The 15,573-nt window shown below is 38.5% G+C and overlaps 1 protein-coding gene across 6 annotated transcripts in view; it reads left to right on the top strand.

The window, feature by feature from the left end:
• The window catches only part of LOC113052084 (exocyst complex component 6B-like), an 84,915-nt gene that overhangs the window by 42,506 nt on the left and 26,836 nt on the right, over positions 1–15,573 (top strand). For 4 of the 6 annotated variants that reach the window (XR_003276979.1, XR_003276980.1, XM_026216398.1 and 1 more), the window contains exons 16-19: positions 5,778–5,889; positions 9,533–9,667; positions 9,810–9,989; positions 11,814–11,843. Coding sequence is in view for 4 of the 6 variants with exons in the window: in XM_026216398.1 (XP_026072183.1) it covers positions 5,778–5,889; positions 9,533–9,667; positions 9,810–9,989; positions 11,814–11,843 (457 nt within the window). In the remaining 2 variants the exon portion in view is untranslated. The remainder of the gene's footprint in view (positions 1–5,777; positions 5,890–9,532; positions 9,668–9,809; positions 9,990–11,813; positions 11,844–15,573) is intronic. The other 2 variants (XM_026216400.1, XM_026216399.1) reach the window with 1 other exon arrangement.

The following is a 15,573-nucleotide window of genomic DNA, read 5'->3' as shown; positions in this document are numbered from 1 at the left end:
AGAGAGAACTTCATTTAATTCGGCAAGTATTGCTGTTCCTATTGCTCATGCTTAAGATTGCCTGCATATTAACTTTTAAGTGACTTTCTCATCCCAATCAAAATTTAATTTTAAATCTAGACTGTTAAGAAGCAGACTTAGAGAATAGACTATCCCCACTGTAATCTAGTTTTCAGTTATTGGTTTAAAGCAAGCAGCAACCTACCGCTCTCTCTCGTGAAGCCTATATGGAAGTAACTTAAACTGTAACTTATCAACTGGCTACTAGAGGCTGGCTGCAAAAGGGAGTCAATCCCATAGACACCATGTTAAAATGCCAAACTTTACAGCAGAAATAAAGGTGTTTCAACCTGGTTCAAAAAATTATTTTGGTCTATATAGGTAATTTTGCCACAACTGTGAAGTGGGTTAATTTGTTTTAGAACTCATCCGTTTAAATTATATTAAGCCTTAATGTTCTGCATAATTAAGGGAGTGGCCACTTGAGTGACAGGTGGATTGCCACTGCTGTCGAGCTAGGTGGGCGTGTTTTCCGCAACCAGCTCCCGCCTTTTTTGCCCATTTCCGATTACACGGGAGTGACGCCTAGTAATGTGCTGCCAAGATGGCGATGGCTGCCTCTGCCGAGTTTTGGCTTCAAAAACACTCTTCGGAAACCTATGGGTGACATCACGGACACTACGTCCATGTTTTATACAGTCTTTGGTTTAAAGCCTGTTCACTCTAAGAACAATACACATAAGCAATACATTTTAAAAATGGCTCCAACTCCAAGATTAGTGGAGTCCACAAATATGACAAAAACAATCAAAATCAGTCTGATAGCCCACAATTACATAACCTTTTCTTTTCTTTTTTCTTTTCTTTTCTTTTCTTTATACTTTTTCTACAGCAAGGTTTTCTTTAATCGATTACTTGTGACAGTAAAATTTTCACGTTCCTCCACAGAAATAAATTCCAATGTATTCTAATAGAGAACAGTTATTTAAAATTCAAAAATATAAAAATCAAAAGCATAAACATACTTTACCCCAAATATTTGAACTGTTGAATATGTTTACAGAACATGGTGCGCACTTAGAATAAACTTTACATTATCCTCTATTGGTATCGGCACTTACTGGACAAGTTTAATTGGACAGTTATAGTTATCTAGTACATTTTTCCGTTGTGCACCTTAAAATACAGTAGTTTCAATGTTTTTTTTTCCATAAAAATGAGAACCTTACTCACGCAGGATTCAAATTCTGGGTCACCTCTGTTTAGGGCCCAACCTTCACCCTTTTGTATTAAAATCTCTAACCATTAATCTCCCAAACACCCCTTAACCCCAGTCATGTTGTGTTGTGATCTGATATCTCACCGCTTCTCCTAATCTACTAAACGGAACAGTAGGTCATGGGGTCGAGGCTAAAGGTCACTGTCTGTAGAACTATAGGTGGCATTTCTGTCTGCCTCCTCCTGATTGAGCAAAGTACTAAGACGAGTCCTCCCGATTGTGATCGTTTGATGTTCTCTGTCTCTGGCCCCATCAGGTCTGGTTACCTTAGAAGCGGATGTCCCGGTTGGGTATGCTAATCCTTGTTGTGGATGTTTGTGTAGTTTTTGGGTTTATGTTGCAGTTTAGAGGTTTTCTGAGGAAATGAGGGAACATGATTCAGGACAGAGAACACGTAAAAACCTGCATCCTACCAAATTACTACTCCATTATCATCATCATTAGTGATAAGTGTCTGAGGGACTGTCTAGCCAGCCAGACACTCTTAACATTGTCGCCTGTAGAGTGGTCAGAAACATGATGCCCATGATAACAGTAGAAAAGTTCGTTGGCTTAATTTCAAGCAATGATTGCCCTGTCCAAAGACTATCTGTGCACTACAAGTATTGTTTTTGGAGATACATTCTACAATCACTGCAAGAATGATTTTAAATGAGCAATAAAACCCTTTTCCTGTCTGACAGCGTCTGTGCATGCTAAATTCTTCTAGACTGTGTAGCTGCTCTTGACATTTAGGGGAAAATTCTTGGTTTATATCAGACATGTCAAAGTATTGGAGCCCGATCGCACCTGCAAGATCATTGGGAATAATATGCTGAAAACATTTACAACTATTAATTAAGATTATTATTCTCATATTGTTGTTCTATTGATTTGTAGTATTCAATTTTAATATTTTTCATTTTTGTTGTGTTATAGCTTGCATCTGAAAGAAGCAGAACATTTCTTTTAATTTTGCGTTACATCACAGAGCTGCACACATCTGCCAGATGTTTGAATGTAGTCTAAATCTATGTTTATGTGAAGTGGACATGTACAAGTAAAATATGAGGAGTAAGAAGTGAATTGTTCTCATGTCTCCAATCGATAATTATTAAATGTAATAAACCTACATTAGTACAAAATGATTTGATGCTGTTAAAGTGTAACCGAGAAGCAGAACCCTGATTAAAACTGGGTCTAAAATGCACTGTGTATTTTGTTTCATTTTTTCAAATGTCAGATTTGTGTTAATAATTAGGAATATGTTTAAAGTTATCCAGCCAAGAACAGTGGTATTCTCTTTATCTTGTCAAAGTGAATTGTTTGGTTAAATCTCCCTAATTACTAATTTTGTATAAATATTTAATCTACAGGCATTCAGAGTTCTATTTGGTTTCAATTTTGGTCAGTCTGATCCTCTATTATAAATGAGACACCCTTAAACTCTGTAGGAATAGTACTCAAAAAGAAGCCATTTAATATTTTTCATATGTTTTGTGTTTTAAAGGTGTCTATGCCATATATAATTCTGAATGTATGTTGGGACACCTACCAAGTCTTTGGCTTCTCACTGCCTCCTCACATTCACCAGTCATGTCCTTATGTGGTTTTTAGAACGTGGCCGATCCCCACGCTCAAATCTCAGTTCGAATTCAACAATAAACATTTGACCTCTTTTGGCTGCGCTGCCTCAGTGTGTGGTGCCCAGGGGCTCCAGATCTAGCTTAAATCCCCCATACACACAGCTAATGTAAGGATGCTATCAAATAATGTCTCGACTCGCTGGATATTTTCGTATTTGACTCCCTATCAGCAGAAGTGTGATTTGAATAAGAGGGCAAGAGGCAGCTAGATGGCATTCAAACAGAGGTCTTGGATGATGGGGTCAGGATTCTGAGTATGTGTGGAAGGTTGTTGAGAAAAAAACCCTGTTGATATTAGAAACAGAAACCTATGACTGACACACCAAAGGAGCAAAGGAACAGACTACCCAGACTAGTCCACCAGAGGCAATTAGTCTTTGTGGTCTCTCGCTGTTAATATTGAGATGAGTAGCAGTCAGAGGGGGAAGGAAGGGGGCTCAAGCCCATGTGCAGGTGCCTGGAGCCCAGACATTAGGAATGTATGTGACCCCCTACTCCCCCCTTCAACCAATGCATGTCCAGTGAACTTTAGACCTTCTTCACGAGAGCTGCTTTATAAATGCGAATTTACCATATTAACCTGAAGTTACCCTTGAGTTGAAGCTAGCTGTAACGTTAATCTTTGTGATGGTTGAATAGCTAATGAACATACGTTTTGTGCTTACTGATGTGAGCAGAGTCGGCCTCGTTTGCTGCTTCTGTTTAGTTTCTCTTTTTCCAATGAAGTTATTTGGACATTTTCAGTCTCCGTTGGTTCCCTGCTCATCTGTTTCTCTTAGATCATTGTTTATCAGACCCATCCCTACCCTAATTTTCACCGAAAAAGTGAGAGAGTTAAATGGATGAATCAATCAAATATAAAACGTCTGTGTTCAATCAGACTAGAATTTTTCTTTCTGTTTCGCAGCTTCCTCCCTCTTTAGATGAGGAATACCAGAGACTTTTATATTCATCCACACACTGTCAGTTTACAGATTATCACAAAAAGAACAATGCCTCATTTTAAGTCCTCAATGTTAAGCCAGGCCTTTCTTTTTCACCCTAGTTCTATACTGGGAACATTTCCAAATTGTAATGTACAAAATCAGAGCTATGTTATGGTAATTAACATTTGTAAGCCAATGACCATAACCCGACATGACAGCTTAGACGTGTTCCTGTGGCTCAGTGGTAGCGCAGAAGGTTGAAGGTTAAATTTCCAGGGAACACGCATATACTGATAAAATATAGCATGAATGCACGAAGTCGCTTTTGGATAAAGGCGTCTGCTAAATGCGTAAATGTTAATGTAAAAGAAACAAACTGAAAATGTCTCATTGTCACCTAGAGCTTATTCCATTTATTTGTATCATATCGTAGCCGAAGGTTTAAATCATTGCCTTTTAAATATATACAAATAATAGAACGTGTCGAACTCAGCTGAATATTCAGGCAGAATTATTCCTTGTCTGTTATTCGTTTTTGAAGCCATAATCAATGCCATTCCGAAAAAGGTATTCGGCTTTGGGGACACCCCTAATTATTACATTAAATATTTTAATTTTACATGAAACATTGATAAAGTTATAGAAAGTAAACAGCTACATGCAACATTGTAATCTTAAAATTCACATCACACTTGCAAACTCTGTGCATCCATTATGGTTAATGCATGCTCGAGTAGTTGATTGTTTCTGACAGCGCCGACTAGTGGTTGAAGTATTCAATTAATCTTGAGTATTGGTCTGTAAGCAAGTTCCCATCATCTTGTGATCGATTGGGACCTCCTTTTCTCCCTTTATGTCCTCCATCTCTGTGCTCCATTTTGGCTCTCCTCTTGTCAGTGGAGGGAGCTCAGAGATTTTTCCCCCAGCTGAGGAGAGGAACGTTTTTCAAATTCCTCTTCTGCTTTTCTCAACACAATGAGAGACGATTTAGTCATTTGCGAGGAATGTGTTTGTTGCCCAGATTGAGGGGGAAAACTATTGCACCCTGAGCCTTGGCTCACATTGACAGACACGCTTAAGACATATTGTCTTGAAAGTAGAGAAATATGGAGCTGTAGCCATACTAACGAGCACTAGCCCCCTTTATTCCTCCCCTCCCCCATCAGTCTCCAATAAAACAGAAGAGTAAAGAAAAATGATATCCCCCTCTTTCTCTCATGTTGATTTAAACAGTGTATCTGTGTGTGGTGGTTCTCTGGTTTTTGGAACATGCGTTATTGAAATCCAGAGGGTATTTTTGGGCCCTGATGAGTGGTTTTAAATCCCACCCACAGTCTGGTTCTGTGAGTGTTCATGTGTGTAGGCCCCTCTCCATCTTTTTCAATATCTTTTGGGTTCCAGTTTGTGCCTTTTTTCTCTCAGAGGAGGTGGAGTATTAAGGCTGTGATTAGAGCACATTGGACACTCTGTGAGTCAGAATTGATGCTTATGTAAATCTGGACAACAAAAACATCTTGCTCATGATTCTGCTCTCCAAAAGTTGGGCCTGAAAGAAAATAATTTGCAACAAGTATTTCTAGAAGTGTTCAATAAGACCAGGAGTCTCTTAGGCTCACCAATGCTTCAATTATTTGGTAAATTTGTTGTCTTATTAATGTTGAAAACTGTTATGCTGCTTAGTATTTTTGTAGCAACCGTGAGACTTTTTTTTAGAATAGAAGAAAGACTTGCAAATTATTTTCTTTTAAGGTGCTATATAAATAAAAGCAATATAACACTATCTTCTTTACAATCACTTTTAATCAATGTGTAATGCAAGACACAGCCCTCTGCTGGTACAGTATGTCCTTCCAATCCTCAATATGTGGTTATGTATGCTTTATAGATATAAACATATATATGTATATTTATAACTATATTCCTAATTAGATTAATGTTCATGTTTAGCTCTACAGAAATTGATGACATGATCCGAAAGTCTACAAACCTCCTGCTCACACGAACCCTTAGCCACTGCCTACAGTATGCCATAAAGAAGAAAAACGTAGGACTGGCAGAGGTGAGGATCTTTGTCTGTTTCTGTGTTTATATTACCACATCCATGTTGCTCCTCATTGATGATGTATCAGTCCACTCTCTTCTAGTTTTCTGCACTGGAAACCTGGTCTCAAACAATAAATTTTTTTTATTTTCTGCAAGCTTTTTCAAGATAAATTTAAATTGTATTTCTAAAAAAGGACACTTGGATACTCCAAAAGGACACCAGAGAACCAAATTATATATATATAATTATATCACATATAAGGAGCCAACATAAACACACACAAAAAACTGAATTTTATGATATGTGTACAGTGCAACAGCAAAGAGCTTTTTTACATTTTAGAGAAGTCAAGTTGTGATACCAAACAGGACCACATGGAGATAAAAAAACTCTACTACAGTACCAGGATCCATTCAGTATAACTAAACAAAGCAACATAAACATGAAAATCAAAACATTATCGTGAATGTACGGAAATATCTGTGCCTGTGCATAAATACAATGTGCGATCAGTGCTTCAATAGCACTCATACACACATTATTATAAATAACTCTCGTGTGCTTCCTGTATGACTCCTGTACGCCATCGCAATCATCTTTACCTTGATTGCAGTCCTCATCCATCAAAACTTTACTAGCGAGACTGGTTATCAAATTGAGAAAAAGTATTTTGCGTCTCATCTGGCCATACAGCGGTGGGATATGTTGACAATCGTGGGCTCGCGCTCTTCAGAGATTATCACAGAATATGACAGAGCTCATGTTTTAAAGCGAAACACGCAGAATTATTTAAAGAATAATTTACTGAAAACACAATACAATTCTCTGTTCTCCCTTCAATCTCTGAAGTGATAAGCCTGGTTTCCTTTGTATTAGTGCTGTTTTGGACGGATTGTTTGAATGCATTTGCTTACTGGATCATTAGACTGAATACTTATACTGGAGCTGATTAAAATTATCTGATTGCAAGCAGAGAAGCAAAGTTGGGTTAAAGGGATATAATAGAAATTGTGCTTTAGTAATTTTGTGTTAATTGCATTAAATTATTTTAACGTTAAGGATTGTAAAGTAAATTGCATGCATTAACGCGTTGACACCACATCTTTTAAATAGACCACTTTAAAACTCTAGTTACCTTTCTCACTTTATCTTTATTATTTTTTTAATAACCAGCAATTTTTTATTTAAATACATAGAACAACTCTCTATGCATGTTATATTTTAGCATTAAATTATACCTACACTATAGCATGTTATCCTCTTATGTAGAGTATTGATTTCATGGGGAAGTCGTGGGAAGTCGTGTGGGAAGTCGTGGCCTAATGTTTAGAGAGTCGGACTCCCAATCGAAAGGTTGTGAGTTCGAGTCCCGGGCCGGCAGGAATTGTGGGTGGGGGGAGTGCGTGTACAGTTCTCTCTCCACCTTCAATATCACGACTTAGGTGTCCTTGAGCAAGGCATCGAACCCCCAACTGCTCCCCGGGCGCCGCAGCATAAATGGCTGCCCACTGCTCCGGGTGTGTGTTCACTGCTCTGTGTGTGTGCACTTCGGATGGGTTAAATGCAGAGCACAAATTCTGAGTATGGGTCACCATACTTGGCTGAATGTCACGTCACTTTCACTTTTTTACTTTCTACATGCAAATTTCAAAATCAAGTAAATATTTTTGCTTGCTTCTAAGCAATTTCTTTTGAAGTGCTCACAAATAAAGGCTGATTCATACTTCTGCGTTGAAACTACGCCATAACCATGTTATAGGTTGTGTGTAACATGCATAGCCTACGGTGCAGCCTGATGTGTACCTCTCCAGAAATGTTAGAACGCGTCAATTCTACACAGACCACAAATGCTGTGATTGGTCTGCTGGTCTGTGATTGGTCAGCTAGGTATGTAACGATTTACTCAACTCATGATTCAATTAGATTCGATTCATGATTTTGATTACATGATTTTCTCATGACTCGGGACCCGGCGGGCTTTCAGACGTCTAGCAACAACCCCTACAAAAATCTGCCATAGAGCCGCATTTCCTCATATGCTTCTCCTGTTTTTTTTTGTTTTAAATAAATTATCTGTTATTCAATATTTAATATTTAAGTCACTTTCTATTTGCCACCATCACTCAACATCATCATGCCCGTGGACACTGCTTTCTAGCGGTCTGCATGTGTAATTACATGTCGACGAAAGACAACATCACAGAAGTACTGTATAAATGAAAACTGATGCATAGCCTACGGCGTAGGTCCGACACAGAAGTATAAATCAACCTTAAGAAATTTGCTCAAATAAGACCTTTGAACTTGTCAACTAAAGACCAGACTTTTCAAAATTTGTTTCTTCAAAAAACGTGCATTCTTGTATCAAACACCAGCATTTAATATCAAAGGCCAATCTGAAATGGACTGTGCACAACAGTGGCAGGCAGATATGGCAAACTGACATGCCACTGGCTTGTGGCATGGGTAATTTTTCCCACCCTGCTCTCTCTCCATCCCTGCTTTACTCTGCCCGTGTTTCACACTCTAATGTGGTTAGTTTCTTCTCCACTCTGCTGATTTTGCCTTCAGTCTGACCTGTTTATAACCCCTCAAATCCAGATGTGTTTGGTTCAGTCCAGTGCCGCTGATGAGAAAATGATGAAAGAATTGCAGAGAAAGAAAGAAAGACATTCTATTGAATTTTAAAAAAAGCAAAACTTTATTGTTGGTTTCAGGTAGTTTGCACAGCAAAGACTAGTCTTACTTTTACCTTCTCACACACACACCAGATCAGATATCAAGCTCCTTCCTCCCCCTGGCTTGCCCCGGATCTGAGAGAGGTGCGGAAGTGTGACCCGGGCTCTGCATCGGGCTTCCCTCCCTGCATGGTGCACCATGACTGGAGAGTGAGAGTGAGAGAGAGGGAGTTAAATGTCTGGGCTCAATTAGTACCAATGTGCCTCAGCACCTTGCTGCTGACAGCCTTGCCCTGCCTGTGGACCTCAAACTCTACAACACAGAACAGCTAACTGAACATAGAGCAGCTCCTGGTCTGTTTCCCACAGACAGATTCTCTCTGTCCCTTTAAACGCACCCTTGACTTCCTTTCTATGCCCTTTCGCCTTTGGAATTACTCCCACTTGGGGATTTTGCTGGTCGTTATTACTCATACCTCCAGAACCTTTTCCCCAAAGCACTGTTTTTCTCTGTGATGACTGTACTACCTATGCAATTTTACTAAGGTCAGTTGAAAATATGCTGTATTATTATTGAAAGACAAGCTCTATTAGATTTGTACTTGTAACCAGTAAAAGATGCTGATCCAGCAACATAACTGTAAATGAAGTTTAGCATAGTAATATACACTACTACTAAAAAAAAATTGTGGTTGGTAATTTTTTTTATGTAAAGCATTTATTTGAACAAAAATACAGTAAAAACAGTAATATTGTAAAATATTATTACAATTTAAAATAATTGTTTTATATTTTAATATATTGTAACATTTAATTTATTTTCTGTAATGGCAAAACTGAAACAACCATTACTCCAGTTTTCAATGCCACAAACCTACATATCTACACCTTTTCATGTATGTAATTGCACTTTGTCAGTAAAAACTGATTTGGTCAAAAATGGATTAGTCATCTTTTAAAATCACATTTGATTCCCAAAGTTGGTCCAGATCATCGTCAACACTACTCACCTGGAGCAGTCCTGTCACTACCTAGAAGAGTTCATCTCCAACATAACCAACGTGCCTCCTGACACCATTAATGCCACCAAACTCTATGGAACCTCCACCTTCAAGGTAGGAGCCTGCAGCGAATATGTCAATAACCCCACCCCATCCTCCCCACAAACACATTTATGAATTGTGTAGATTACTATTCAGTGTTTTTAAAATACATTTTGTGCCTGCTTAGGATTCTCTTTTCTTTCTTTCTGTATAGGACGCAAGGCATGCCGCTGAAGAGGAGATCTACACTAACCTGAATCAAAAGATTGACCAGTTTCTGCAGCTGGCTGATTATGATTGGATGGCAGCACAGGGAGGTGGGCAAGCCAGTGACTACCTGAGTGACCTCATCGCTTTCCTCTGTAGCACTTTTGCAGTGTTCACTCACCTGCCCGTGAGTATTTCATCCACACATTCATTTTGCTCCCATTGTGTAAAAGCCATTTTTGCAATCTGATTATGTGATTACTTAAAAATAATTACAGTTTTTGGACACAGCCAAAAAAAGGTTATGGTCCTGTGCAACTCCAAATTTCACTTTGTTTAGAATTTTGACTTTCCATCCTTCCTGATATTGCAGCTTTTTATATATGCTCCTTAAAAAAATAGAACTGATGTAGGTCTAAAGTAAAATATCTTGTAATAGCGACAAAGGCAACCATCTAGGGAGGCACACACTTTGCTTCTCTTTTGCTCATTTACATGAGTTTTATACACACTACCATTCAAAAGTTTGGGATTGGTAAGATGTCCAATGCTTACTAAAGCTGAATTGATTTAATCAAAAAAAACAGCAATATTGTGAAATGGTAATACAATTTAAAATAACTTTTGAATGTATTTTAAAATGTCATTTATCAATGTGATGACTGATAAATGACATTTTCAGCATCATTTCTCCAGTCTCCAGTGTCACGCGATCCTTCATGAAATCATTATTATATCCTGATTTCATGCTCAAGAAACATTTACATTAGTATCAGTATAAAAAAAAATTATGGAAAAGGTTTTTTTGATGAATGTGTGTTTCAAAAGAACAGCGTTTATTTGAAAGATATCTTTTACAACTTTGTAAATTTGCGTTTTAATAAATTGTATGCATCCTAGTCTAATAAAATATTTTATTAAATTTATCAAAAAATATCAGACCGACTCCAAACTTTCGATTAGTTGTGTATGTTATTAAATTATTATTATTATTTATAATTTTAATTTTTCATGCTATTTGTTTTTCACCTCGTGGTCCTGCTGCTCAGGCTCTGTACCCATCCTTGTACCCAACATGCTCTGCCTGAACCTGTGAATCTCCCCTATTTGACACCATCCATTTAAAGGAAATTGTACTCAAGTAAGAGTATTGCAGTGTTCTGGGCTTTCAAGCCTTAGTGTAGTTCAGCTGATATGGAGTTAAAAAGATTGTGTTGCATGACCTTAGGTTTCAGCTTTTCACAGCCCGGCCCTGACCCCTGCCACGAGGGAGTCCCTCCCGTGTCTGCATGACTGGCTGGAATTGTCTCTGATCCAGGGCTGGTGGCAGTAATGCTGCTTCCTGGGCTCCTGTAATCTCTTAAATCCTGACTGCTCTTTTTATAAGCTTTCAGTAACAGAGAAGTATGACCCTTTCAGCCCTCTGCAAAACTGCCCTCACATTCTTGGCTGGATTTGACCAACAGGGGGCAATGTTTGTACGACCCCAGGTTGGGTTGAGGTCAGGCTGAATGTCTCACTTTCTCCGTAAATGCATACACACACATACAAAAAACACCAAACCACACACGCACGGTCAAACGATCGTGTCCTCTTCCAGATATGCTGCTTATATTATTGTGTTAACACATTCCAGCTCTGCATGTGAACATTATTGCATCCTGTTTCAGTCAGCCCCATCCATGTCCCCAGTTCACACTCCTGATGGTTTTCAGGAAAGATCAAGAACTGACCGTTTGTGTGTGTGAAAGCGACCCCGCAGTCAAGATCACAGCCAAACACTCTGCTAATGACTCCAAAGCCACAGTCCCATCACTCACGCTCCCTTTTTTGGCCTCTCCCACCTGACCACAAACCATCTTTGACACTCAGAGGGACTTTCTGTATCGATCGTAAACAGTTTGACCAAGTTGATATGGGACAGTGCGGTTGACCGACTTCATTTGAACCCAAGGGGAGTCATAAATGTGTCCTTTTGACCTATAGTTTTGTTTCTGTCTATCTTCTATAGGGCAATGCTATAGAGCACGCCGTGCTACCGGTGAGTATGGTCGCAGTGTGGTCTAACTTCAGGCATAACTTTGGCCATTTCTCGTCACAGTACTTCTGCATGCTGCCTGGTGTTCATCTGACCCACTCATAGATTTTTAAATGCATTTCAAATGCTTGTTATGGAACACAAATGAGGTAAAAGTAGTGCTGCGTGCTATGTCCCTTAGGTTTCTTGAATTTGTTTGTAGATCTTTACTGTAAAATTCAGCTAATGTTGTGCATTTGTGTGCCCTGCATCAGTAATGTTATATTGCATAGGCTTATATTCAGAGTAAACAAGCTTCTTAAAATGTGACAATGGATGTTTGCTTATTATCCATGTACTACTGACAACATAAAGCATCATGTGATGGTTATTTACTGTGGGAAGTATGGATAAGGCCTGTATTAAACATAAACACACAAGGCCCACTCATGTATGCTTAAGAACAGAGAGAACGACAGGTTCTCTCAAAACAGTCAGGATTTGAGTTTGTGGCTGTACACTGTGGTTTGAGGGGGGAAAAATCTCATGATGTCATCTCCTTTCCTGAAGTTTATTGGAATATATATATATATATTTTGATATAACTGAATGATTGGCAGGGCACTTAGGGTTGTGGAGCCTTTTTTGTGCCATAACACGCTGTTTCTACGTGGTGGTCTGTTCATAAACTGACATGCTTCAGCAGACATTTTGTGAGTGTTTTTGCTGTCTGATCCATAAAAACTAGTATGTGCAATCTCAACATGCAGTGTGTTTTTGTTGCATTAACTTGTCAATACTGAATCATGAACATTTAATGTCAACAACTTGCACTGCCGTTCAAATGTTTAGGGTCAGTAAGATTTCTTTTCTGAGCAAGTTAAAATGAAAGTGAAAGTGGCCAAAATGAAAAATATCGAATTTTACTTAAGATTTTGTTTTCAAATCAAAGGTTGTTCCTTTGAACACTATTCATCCAAGAATACTTAAAAAAAAAAAAAAAAAAAAAATTGTTTCCACAAAAATATTTAGCAGGACAGTTGTTAATTTCAAGCAGCAAATCAGATGCAGTTGTTTTAAAACACCAATATAAAATTAAAAGTTAATTATTAAAATATTAATAAAATATTACTGTTTAAATGTATTGATCAAATAAACAGCCTTGGTGAAAATAAAATACTTTTTTCCTTTCAAAAGCATAAAGAAATCTTACAGATCCCAAATTTCTGAACAGTAGAACATGATTGCTTTGTTCCTGTAAATCACTTTTATTAGTTATTTATCCATCCGAGTTTGATTCTGAATTTAATTTAATTTAAAACATTGCAAAAACAATTAAGCAGCTTTCACAAAATCTCATATCAAATGAAGTGTTTTTTCTTCCTTGGTGTTCCCATCTATCATTTTTAATGCAGTATCTCAAAAGTACTTGAATGAAAAGGAGTGATTTTATTCAGGCAGGTAATCTTTAAAAGTCTTTCAGCGAGTGGGAGCCACAACTGCTGAGGCTCTTTTGATCCCACACAATATCATCCATTTTGAAAATTTCATCTGGCTTTTGTTAAAACCGTTTATTCATTTCAAAAGCAGGGTGTCAAATGTGTGTTGGATTTCTTTCCTGGCCTACTGTTCTGTAGCTGTGGAAACCCAGAGGTAACCGAGAGGCCTTCCATATCAATATCATCAAGCACCTTGTAAGAGGAACACTATTTGTCATTATTTACTTCAAATCTGATTTGCGCTCAATACTCATTGGCCATCCTCTCTGTTTTCCCTTTGTGTTTGTGAAATGCTGGAACGGTAACAGCATGGTGTCGGGAAGTTCAACACACATGAACACCCTTCCTCCGACCAAAGCGTAATCAGCACAGACAGCCATCGGTTATCCTCGAGGGATAGCCTCTGCTTCTCATTAGGATGTCATGAGTGTACATACATTGTTTTTTACAAACAGGGATCGGTGTGTGTTGCATAAATAAGAGTGAGCGTTTGAAATAGGAGTACGTTGTGAGTACCTCTGCACTCTCTGCAGATTTTTTTCAATGCTTGCGTGTGGTGTGTTGTTGGGGTTGTTTGTAGAATTGTTGTGACATTTCAAACATATTAAGAAGTCTACCTTGGCCCACTCTCCAGGAACATTTGTTCTAGTATTCCAACTCCTCTTTATCACTCTTTCTTGCTTTATTATTGTTTCTCTTTCTGTCTCGCTGTACTGTGTTTATTTTGACAGCCAATTGCTGTTGAGTAGTTTTTAATGAAGGCTTTGATGAGCCTTTGTTCAATTAAGGGACAGGAGAGGAGGAGTGCAAGCTTTCCTCTAACTGTTCACTCATTTCACCCTTTACTACTTTCTTCCTTTGTTTTAAAATGCTGTTCCCTCTTTTAAGCCCCTGAGCTAATTGTTAATCTCTCTGCCCTGAACTGTAAAACAAATGTACTACTGTGAGAGTGGTGTGCCATACGAAGCAGAACGGTTTGAATCAGACCCTAAACACACATATCTTTGAACGAAGGCATCTGTGTTAGTGTTGAGAGTAGCTAATCTGATCAGATTTAAACATGGCTGGTTGAAGCCGGTAAATGGATGCACCTGAGATTAATCACTAGTTGATTCGCCTGTGATGTCCGAAATGATATCCAGGCTCTCGATCAAGTTTTCAGTTTATATCAAACTTCTTCATATTCTGATTCAGTGTGATACATGCACTGCTCTTCACGAGTTTATACACATCTCGTTTTCCGCGTTTTAATAACTGTAGTCAGTGCTGCTAATTTATTGTGGCCTCTTTAAAGGCAGCCATGTCATTTTCTTTCCTTTTGCCCAGTAAGAGTTGAGTTCTTGAAAGGTTTTTGTTTCTTCATTAATCGAACAGCAGAAAATATGAATGCACACATATATGCACATTTAAATTACAGATCAATACAAGGAAATAGAATATGTATTCACCCCCTCCAAGATGTGCAATCAGTAATCACTCTTATATGTTGCAAAAAAATCAAAGCTTACCACACTGAGTTTACAAACGCCTCCAATCAGACTAAATGACTCATGGCTGATTAGAATGTCCCAGTAGGAGACAGGTATCCATGTGTGTCTTCATTCCACCGTGAGAACCAGAAACAACAAACCCCTCACTACTTTGGCCTCTGTGATTTATTATGGCTATTACACATACACAGACGGTAGACCGGAAAACAAGTGTGTTTATTTTTTAATCACTGCAGTGCATAGCATGAACTCTTAATCATCTGTAATCGCCTAGTTAGTGCTTCATCCTGATTAGTGGCTGGCTGAATACTACTGCAATGTGTTTACATATGTGTAGCTGTGCTGAGCGCTCTGTGGTATTTGTTAAGCCATGTTATGCACCGGTCATGTCGAACACACTAAACCGTTTTCTACTCATTATATCCATGTCATCTGTAGATGAACACAGGCCGTAGAATTATCAGAAGCTGCTGGAGATGGATTAGAGCAATTACACATGGGACCTGATCCCACACAGGACACAATCACACCCCTCCATCCTCCTCTTATTGGAGTGAGAGAGGAATGGAGAGTTTTTCCTTTCAACCCCATCTGACCTCCATTGCGGTTTTTGACGGTCAGGTGTGTGTACGGTATACTTTATACGACGTACAATAAAGCTTTTGGCTAAGTGAAGTTCACAGCCATATGGTCAACTGTTGTAGAGATGCCTATCCTCCCCAGGTCTCGCCCTCTGATTCTGTAAGAACAACCTCATGTCTTTGC

This window comes from Carassius auratus, chromosome 32, assembly GCF_003368295.1.
Source record: "Carassius auratus strain Wakin chromosome 32, ASM336829v1, whole genome shotgun sequence".
NCBI lineage: Eukaryota > Metazoa > Chordata > Actinopteri > Cypriniformes > Cyprinidae > Carassius > Carassius auratus.
The sequence above is the reverse complement of the archived record's forward strand: the minus strand, read 5'-3'. Positions and strand labels throughout refer to the sequence as shown.